The following is a 9,664-nucleotide window of genomic DNA, read 5'->3' as shown; positions in this document are numbered from 1 at the left end:
GGGGGCAGAGCAGGGCAAGAGCAGCCCTGGACTGCACTGCTCCTGCTAGGCTAAATTTACTTTCAACCTGGGCACATGTGTAGACATGTGCCTGGATATAGTTTATTGCACCTGAATCTACTGTGCAGGAAATTCAGACTCATTAATTGCACATATAGATGCACCCTGTGAGGAGGTAAATTTCATGAAATTATCCTCATTGACATTGGCAGGGTTGTTTGGGGGATTTTTGGGTTTTTTTGGCCATGACTGGAATAGCTTGGGAATTCATTGCCTGAAGAAATTAAATGACTGTGCTCCTTTAATTCTGTGAAATCAGTGCTAAAACTACTTGTGGCTTTAAATCTTGGGTGCATGGGGGGAGGAGAGAGTGTTGCATCAACATATGAACACAACAGCATATGATGTAGAGGGACATTATTAACATTTTCACAAGGAAATTGATACAGGTTACATGACTTTCCCAAGATCACACAAGAAATCTGTAATAGAACCAGGAAAAATGATGTATGATAATCAAAAGAATATCAAAAGGAGAGTGTTGCATTAATAGTCACTGCGAAGAGGATCTAAAAGCAAGATTCCCTTGTGCAATCATTCTCAAATGGCTGTGCAACCGCAAGAGTTTGTGCAACCCCAGATGGTGGCCAAAATTGACATGCTCTCATAAGCTGGTGCCCATCATTTGCAATACTGTTCATCCTGAACAGGTTATACATTAACAGGAGTTAATAAGCAGATTCTTTCCAGTGCTTCCTAATCAAAAACCTCAAACTCCCAGCAAACCAAAAGCCTCTATATTCAGTTCTGTGAAAGAAGTGACTGGAGTGGGCTTGTTACCGATGCTTGCTAAAGTTGTTTTAATGATTTATTCAACAAACGTTAAAAATTTTAGCAACGCTTGCTTTCCCAGTTTTGAGAATCGTCAAGTATGGGAAAACTGTCAATTCAGTTGTTAAATCCCTTCCTTCCCCCCAACCTTCCCATTTAGAGAAATTACTGGAAAACTGTCAGATTTTTTGGAAGCATTTGCAAAACATGAGGAAAATCATGCAATATAGCATAATCATGTTATACAAGATTATTACTCTAAAAGGCTAACTATTTTAGTTATATTGTGTTATTGTGCCATTAGCACCACTTGACTGCCAACAGTGCACCAGTGGGGCTGCAATCAACAAGGATCTTTGTGTATTTTCCATTGTAAATAGTATTGAGGACAGGAGGGAGAGGCCCTTAATGGTACAAATTTTTCAGTGATTAAGAATACTTGAGATCCATTTCGGGGATCAGAAATGTGTCTTAATGAGACAATTAGTCAAGACACAAAGGCTGCATAGCAATTTAGTTGGGCTACTACTGGCACAATTTACTGCTGTTGTGTCCCTCCTCCTGATTTGACTTTTACAATAGACCGTGAAAGTCACTGTGGAGAGGATCTAAAAGCAAAATGTCCTTGTGTAATCATTCTCAAATGGCTCTTATTATCTATGGGGCACTTCAAAAATGAAGTTGACTTCAAAATAATTACTTTGTTTTCAAATCTTTTTTTCAGAAGTTAAATATCCATGCTAAATACCTATCTCAATAGGCACAGAATATCCAGGGACTCATAGATACCATGGCAATTAAGTAATACTTTTGAGGATTTGAACCCCTTACTCCAAAACAATAAAGTGGCACTTCTTTTTTTCCTTTTGTAATGGAACAGGAGATCTCCTACATGCGGCAAAAAAACACTCAAAAACAGGGTTTAAGTTCTTACAAGTTCTAAATCCATCAAACTCTTAGTCAGATTTGATTACTTTTGGTCTTGCTCTAGAAGGAACTAGTGCATCAGCTTCTGCTACTAGTACATCATTTCTTTGGATGATGTTACTGCAATCCCTTTTGAGTTGGAGAAATCTATGGAGTCTCTTAATGTGCAATGCTTTCTTTACCTTTTTATCTCTGGTAAATTTATCACAGCTCTTTTCTATCCCAGAATCCTTTCATTCCCCAAATCCCATTCTGTCAAAGGAGGCTCAACTTCCACTAATGTCGATGAGACCTGTGATCAACTTACCAGCAATAGTTACCCGTGTGGCATCAGTGACTGGTTGGATGCACAAAGAATGAAGAATCAGATTCTCAGGATGGTGCTATACAGTTGCTTTTTTGTGAAGCCAACCACTACTAAGTTTTAGCTGAAAATATGGTTCTAAAGGATTTGCTTAGTAAACAATGATGGGGTTTCTGCAGATCCTTTTAAGTTTTCCTCACACTATACCATATGCATTTTTATGCATACCATAGTACAGCAAAAGATCATATCAACTCTGAATTTAGTACAATATTTCAAAATTTCTTTACTTGTATGTAGTCTGATGCATTCTTTGGCATTTCCATCTTTGTCTACTGTATATAGTAGAACATTTTAAGCCCACTGATAAATGGGGCCCACTCTGGCAGAATCTTTGGGCATCTATACACATGCTCCAAGGTGGGGGAAGGTGCTTTAATTAGAGTGGCTCCAAGAGCTGCTTTGAAAGCAGGGTAGAGGGGTGGGGGGCTTTAATTAGAGAGGCTCTGCAGTGTCTCATGTATTCAGCATCCTGCGCTTCAAAATGGCAGTAGAGGTGCTTGAACTAAAGCTTGTTCAATGATTTCATAGACATTAGGGCTGGAAGGGACCTCGGAAGATCAAGTCCAGCCTCCTGCCCCAGGGGCAGGAAGTCAGCAGGGATCATAGGATCCCAGCAAGATAAACATCCATATGTTTCTTGAAGGCATTCAAAAACATCTGGATGTTTACCTTGCTGGGATCCTATGATCTCTAGTTAAAGTGAGCTTTAGTTACAGTGCCCCTGCCGCCATTTTGAAGCACAAGAATGCTGTATAGATGTGACATGAAGGCTGCTGGAGTGTGTTAATTAGCACGCTCCAGTAAACTTGATTCTGTTCTGACATGCTAATTAGCATGCATCAGAGCAGACATCCGGCACATATATAGGTGCCCTCCATGGCTAAGTACAGACAGTCAAAAAACCCAAGACTGAATTGATTCAATCTTCACAGTTTAGTCTAAGCTGTGTAGATTGAACCAATTAGCAAGTTAACAGACATTCACTTTTGATTCTGGAAATGCAGCCACTTGCCTGCAGTGACCCAGGCCAGAAGCTTGGGGGGGGAGGGGGCAGTTAGAGCACGCCTTTCTGCTCAACTGGAGCAGACAGCTTGGGCCAAGGCTAGCCTGCCTATTCCTGTGACGAGGGGTTTGCTAGGAAGGTACAAAGCTTCCTGGCATACTGGGGGACTGCAAGTTAACTTGAATCTGGAGGGAATCTGGGACAGAAATTCAATAAACCAATTTAACCTAAATTGGTTAAGTCTGATACTACATCCATCCAGGTTTATCTTAAACTAATTTCAGCTATTTTGAAAGCAGTTCATGTGCACTGAACTTCTGTTGTTACAGATTTAAACCAGTTTCCTATCACTTATACCAGTTTATGTGTAATTTCTGTCCATAGCCTATATGCCTAAACTCTACCAAGTCCAATAGATGTTCCAGGCGTGCTTGTGGGATCTGGCTTCCATTCTGTAAAGGATTATTTTGTGGTTAAATAATTAGTTGAATCAGGCTAAGAGGTACAGTGCAGAATTTGCTGACCAGAAGACATGGGTAGGTAGTTTAAAGGCACCACTGTGCCCTCCTGATTCTGGGCTGCTCCAGGAGATGCAATGACTCCCAGTGAAACTTAGCCAGCTTTCTGTGCTGCTATTGCTTTAACCTTGCATGTCTGCTAGAGGGTCCTCTAAAGACAGCTTGTACGTACGTTCCATATGTTCCATATGTCCTAAGCTGGGGGAACTCTATAGGGCTTTTATATTGTTCCTAGCAAGTGCAGGTCAGATGAGAGGACAAAAATGTAAGACTAGGGCTCAGATTTTCATAGTGATCATTGTTAAGGGCAGAACATCTGTCATTTGTGTCACTATTAATAGCTTTTTGTATATATAACTTTGTACAGATACTAGTGGGTTTCTACTGTGCTTCTTCTGAGTTTAAATAAAAAAGTCTCAAATGTATAGAAAGCAAAAGTGCTGTCTTTATTGTTCCTTCAGAAGATTGAAGAAAAAGTTCCTGCTTCTCACAATTTAGTGACTGGTATGTTTAGTTTGTACCACTTATTGAAGAATAGGTTATTCAGAGCCTCTGGCATCCTTGAGTTATTAGTAAGGGACCATAGTAGGACATAGTGGTGGTATTTTGACAGTGTTTCATGATTTTGCTTCAGATCCACACTGTAAGTCAATGTAGTTTGGTCATTTGTAATTAAGACCTCTCCCTGCAGACCAAAGTTGGTTGGAGGTATTGTGAGTTATAGGCTTTTTCTCTAGCTCTATAACAGCCAGCCTTTGTCTCGTCATAGCCATGTTCTTAGAAACTGCAGTTGTACTACCTACTAATACCTAAGGATGTCTAATATCATGTACATTTTGTTGAAATGGTTGCACTGTGATACAAATGATGATCCAAGGAGTTCTATTCCAGAGGAAGGAAATACGCTTGGTTTGTTTTGGTTTGTTTCTGACATGAACTAAACAACCTTTCAAGAATACCAGCATCCTGGCAAAGAACTACTGGCAAACAGCTGTATTAACCTGAGCCAAAAATTGTAAAGTGAAGTTGAGGTTGAAAACATGTATTGAAATTAACAAAAATTAGAGAATCAGAAAATCTGAGTTACCAATGAACTATTGTCCCACAAACTTCAGAAATAGATTAATATTCAGTTATGGTCATCTAAGCAACCTTAACCTGAGTTTATAATAATGTTATTCTCCCATCTTCCTTCCCTACATTGGTGTCTAATAACCCAAGAAAAACTGATAGACCATTGAATCTTAATGGTAGGTACAAAATTAAAAGTATATTTTTCTCTACAAAATGTTTCTAGCTATTAAAACGGGTGGAGCTGATACAACCTCTGTATGTTTGAGTAAGGAACTCCAAATTTGTGGTCAGTGATTAAATTAATCTGTTTGTTATGGGTGGCCAATGATAGTGAAAAGATTCTGGTTTTCATAGGGCAGTATTAAGGGCCAGATTTATCACTTTGTCTTAAAAATAAATCCAGCCTATTGACTGCATGACAGTGTAGTTAAATTTAGCCTTAATTCTAAATTGGTCTTAATTTAGGACGCGGGTTTTCATGTTTTCTGTAAAACAACGTATATTAGCCATCTAAGATTTATAGAAAATAAGCTAGAATACTTTTTTGATGTAAATAAATGTATTAGAAACTTGTGGGAATCATTAAAATTAAGTAAGTATATAGTTCTGTAAGAAGATAGTATTCTTGTTTCACACATGGCAATATTCAATGCAGTTATGTAGAAACCTGCTACGAGGTATGAAAATGTATAGAACTACCTGTAGTCTGACATCTGATACCTTGTAAAATTATTATAATTAATCTATATAATCCAGGGACAGAGAGGAAATGTGCCTGATAATCAATAGGCATTCAACACTGCTACTCTGGCTTCTTCACAAAGTGGATCCAACTTGCCATCACCTCCTAAAGGAAAAAAATAACACTTATAAAATATTTGTAGAATTCTACTCCTAGTTTCATATCATATTCTGTTAAATTCTCCCATCCAATCCAGTTTAAATCTACCTTTAAACTAGGTACCTGAACCTAGTTTAAATCTACCTCTTGTGAGTCCCTAAAAATGTGGCCGTACTAAGAAACCAAAATAAACCTGGATTTAACGGAAGAATTAATATTTTCCGTCAATTTTGTCCAAAAAATAAGCAGGATTGATCTTGTTTAACTGCATAATCTGAGACTGAGAACTACTTGCACTGAAGAATGTCACAAAATACAGAAATATTACAGGGAGTGCATGCTGCAAGCTATCGGTGATTCATTAGCTAGAAGGCACTCCTCCTGAGGAGACGGTATTTAATCAATGCCCAAAATGGAATTAGAGAGTACTGAAAGTGACATCTTTTCAGATTAAAAAAAAAAGTGGAAGTCCTTGCCATAGGTAGTTATTAACAATGTCCATTGTGTTACTACACTGAGACAGGGATGGCTAGAAAATGGAAATTACTGTAAAACTTTCATGTTTTGGAGGTGAGGGGAGTGGAATTCATTCTGAACTGGGACAAAGTTAAAAAGAAAAAAATACAAATTGTTTGTTGGAAAGAACTTCCAGAAGAATTCTACTTTTGGGAGAAATGAAATGGAATCTTTTTGCTTCCTGGCTGCCCAACCCAAAAGCACCTTGTTGGTTTCAGTTTTATCTCTGCAGGGAGAAAGTGTGAATGACACGTGTCTTTCATGGGCTACAGGATGCTGAGTGAGGGGCTCCACTTCCCACTTTGTTGTCTACCCTACTCCAGCCTCACTGGTGGTTTAGCAGTTGTATATTCTGGAAGCAAAGAGCTGGGGCACTGGACTTCCCTGCCTCTCTCTTTCCTCACCCATCTTGGCTGCAAAGTAGATGGGAAAGCTGAGCACTCCAGTTCTCTGCTTCTCCTCCTGCCCTGCAGTCTCTGAGTAGAGCTGAGGAGGCTGAAAATAAAATGAATTCTCATGTTCTGGCCAAACTCTAACACAGGTTACTGGATCCAGTTATAGTATTCTGCAGCTTCACTTGGAACATTCTGCTATGCTTCCTGTTTTAAATTGCTGCAGATTTTTGAAACTCCTTTGTCCCAACCTAAATGTGACTTCATTAAATCTATAATGAAATGTCTTTATGTATAATTGTACCACCTTCCTATTATTTTAAGGGAGCTACTGTATCTAAGAAAAGAATGTTATACTCCCCACTCCTGTAGTATCTGAGTGCCTCACAATCTTTACAATACCTCTGTGCAGTAGCTAAGTACTGTTATCCTTATTTAAGACCCTAGGCACATAGAGAGACTAAGACTTAGAACCAAAAGGTGTTGTTGCATTGGTTTCAATGGAAGTTGGGCACCTAAATAAATTTTGAATGTAAACCTAAGTGATTTGCTCAATATTGCAAAGGGAGGAAACTTAACCCAAATTTCCCAAGCAGTGCCCTAACCAATGGACAATCTTTTCTCTTATGTGCACTTTATGATGGCTTATGTATAAAGAACTGAAAAACTGATAGGCATTAATGTTAATATTAATTAAAGTGACAATTTAGAAGACAGAACTTTTGACATTAATTTCAGAATGAAGTAATATCTAATGAAGAGTACAGCAAAGAAAGTCTGGTACTTACCGAAGTCGAGGTCTTTAATATTGCACTGGAACACAGTTTCGCCATTCACTACAAGTTCTACAACATTCCAGTCTGGCATCTCTTCTAGGATAACCTGATGTCCATCTGCTTCCAGCACAGCTACAAAAGACCAGAAAAGCAGCCTTCTTTTGGTATTTCTAAATTTAACTGTTCATGATGACAAGCATGAAAAAATAATGTGCAATGCAGGAAAGCATTGTACAAAATTCCTTACAAGTTGTGGTTGTAATTTGTAATTTCATGATTACTACATTAGTGGGTCACCTTTGAATGAACTACTCCACCCTTCCTCTGTTCTAATCTCATTTTAAAAGGCAAGACATTTGCTATGCACTTAAATAAGCTACTGGCTGGTATAGTAGTCATAAGGAGTACACTGAATTAATTTTTCACTCTAGTATCTACAAACAATTTTGAAAGAAAAGTATCCAATAAATGTTAAAAGGATACTACTGTACAGTTGGAGCACTAAGCAGGTAACTGTATTTGTGTGACATGTACAACGGATCCTGTGATTTTCTCGACAATATGATTTTTCTGAGATTTTTCTGAATTTGTCTGAGAATTATGATGAAACATGGTCTCTGCTTATCTTTCCAACTCTCCATTTAAGCCAAAAAATTATTATTTAAAAAATCTTTATGATCTATTTCAGTCGTCCCCCCCCACCCAGTAGTCCAGATGGGCAGTGCGGTCTCTGTCCACAGGCTGGATCCAGCTGGTGGTCCTAATCCAGTGCTCAGGGAAGGAGCAGTGGCTGGATAGAGCCTGCTGGGAGGAGAGGGGGCAGCTCAGCCCTGCAGGGGAAAAGGGGGCATGGTCCAATTGGGGGGGGTGTGGACCAGCCCCATGGGGTGGGCCCTCTTGATGTGTGGCAATTTGGCAGGGGAAGGGTTGCCATACTAATTGCTACTATTCCTCCACCTCCAAATTTCCTGACCTGGGGGAAGCCCTGTGAGTTGGATTCCAAGAACCCATGGGCTACATTTGGCTGGTGGGCAGGAGGCTGAGCACCCCTGGTCTATTTGGTTTCCCACAATAGAGTATCCTGGTGTGTTAATGCACATTACACAGTGCTGTCTTAACCAGCCGTCCTTCAGTCTTGCTGAATTTGAGTAATACAATTCAAACAACATGATGGATTGGTTTGGATTTTCATGTATTTTGTAAGTTGCCTTTTTTTCATCTTATTCTGGATATGTTTCTTGGCAGTGGAAATGCACTATGATAAGAGCCTAGCATCAGTTGCTTATCAACTAAAAAAAATGAAAGCTAATTTCTAACAATTTTGTTCAGTGAAGGCCTTGCTGAGGGAGTGCAGACCTACAGTAAACCTCTAAAAGAACATATTTAATTAATGTGAATTGGGTCTTTTCCTTGTCTGTGCTCTAGTCACTCTTTGTTTCAGGAAAAGTGGACAGAAGTGCCACCTTCTCATCTCTAATTCCATTAATTGCTCTGTGTTTAATTTGGTTAGCATAACTGGAGCTGACTGTGCCCACCATGATTGCAGCACCGTAACTTAAGGGCTCGAGATGCTGCAGGAGAGGACTCTGGCCCAGGGGATCCTGGCTCCTTGCGGAGCAGCAGCTGCTTGGAAACCATTTGGGGAAAGGGGTGCTGAGCCACTGCCAGCAGCTTGGAGACGCATGGGTTGACAGGACCGCAGACATAAGTACTCCCCTCCTCTGAGAATTATGACACATTCTTAGGCTGCGTTGCTAGTTTTTTGGGTCTGTTCTTTTACTGTGGGTCCGGGCCTTTCCTTAAAGGGCTCTTCCCCACCTCTTCTTCCCCTCTTCGTTTGGACACAGCCCGCGTGCCCTCGCCCGGGGTCGGCTCTGCCCAGGCCTGCGGGCAGGAGGGGCCGCCGGCGTGCCCCACAGGGGCCAAGAGCGGAGCGGGGCCCTGCACCCCCGGCCGCACGCACCTCGCAGGCCCCGCAGGCGGCCGGTCCAATGCGCCAGCTGCCCGCAGCGCCGGGACAGGCCGAAGCGCAGCGACACAAGCGCGCGCCGAGGCATGGCGCCGCCGCCCTAGCAACCCCGGCGGGGAGGCCGGGCCGGGCCAGGCCGGGCCGGGGGAGGAGCCCCAGCACTGAGGGCAGGAGGGCGGAGCAGGGCCTCTCCTCGGGCCTGGCCTTGAGGCGGTGCCCGGTGCGGAGGAGGAGTCCTTCCCTGCGCGGGCCGAGCCCGGCCGCAGGGCCAGCGGCGTTGTGCTTTTTGGACTAGATTTTTTTGCCTGGTTTGTTGTAGGTTTTATTTGGGTTTTTTAAACTGGATTCTCAGCAGCCAGCGCCGGCCCGCCCCCGCCCCCGCCCCGCTCCTCAGTGGACCAGAGCGGGCGGCGACGCAGGGGCCCCGGTGCGCGCTCGGATGGAAGCGGC

General features: G+C 41.8%; 1 protein-coding gene across 1 annotated transcript; it reads right to left on the bottom strand.

Annotated features, from left to right (window-relative positions):
• Positions 1-4,071: 4,071 nt before the first annotated feature.
• Positions 4,072-9,384, bottom strand: C6H10orf53 (chromosome 6 C10orf53 homolog). The gene is made up of 3 exons (XM_006270169.4): positions 9,209-9,384; positions 7,258-7,377; positions 4,072-5,567 (listed from the first exon to the last, which is right to left on the bottom strand). Exons 1-3 carry the CDS (start codon positions 9,300-9,302, stop codon positions 5,503-5,505), a joined length of 279 nt encoding a protein of 92 aa, XP_006270231.1. The 5' UTR covers positions 9,303-9,384; the 3' UTR covers positions 4,072-5,502.
• Positions 9,385-9,664: the final 280 nt, after the last annotated feature.

This window comes from Alligator mississippiensis, chromosome 6 (genome assembly GCF_030867095.1).
Source record: "Alligator mississippiensis isolate rAllMis1 chromosome 6, rAllMis1, whole genome shotgun sequence".
Taxonomy (NCBI): Eukaryota; Metazoa; Chordata; order Crocodylia; family Alligatoridae; genus Alligator; species Alligator mississippiensis.
The sequence above is the reverse complement of the archived record's forward strand: the minus strand, read 5'-3'. Positions and strand labels throughout refer to the sequence as shown.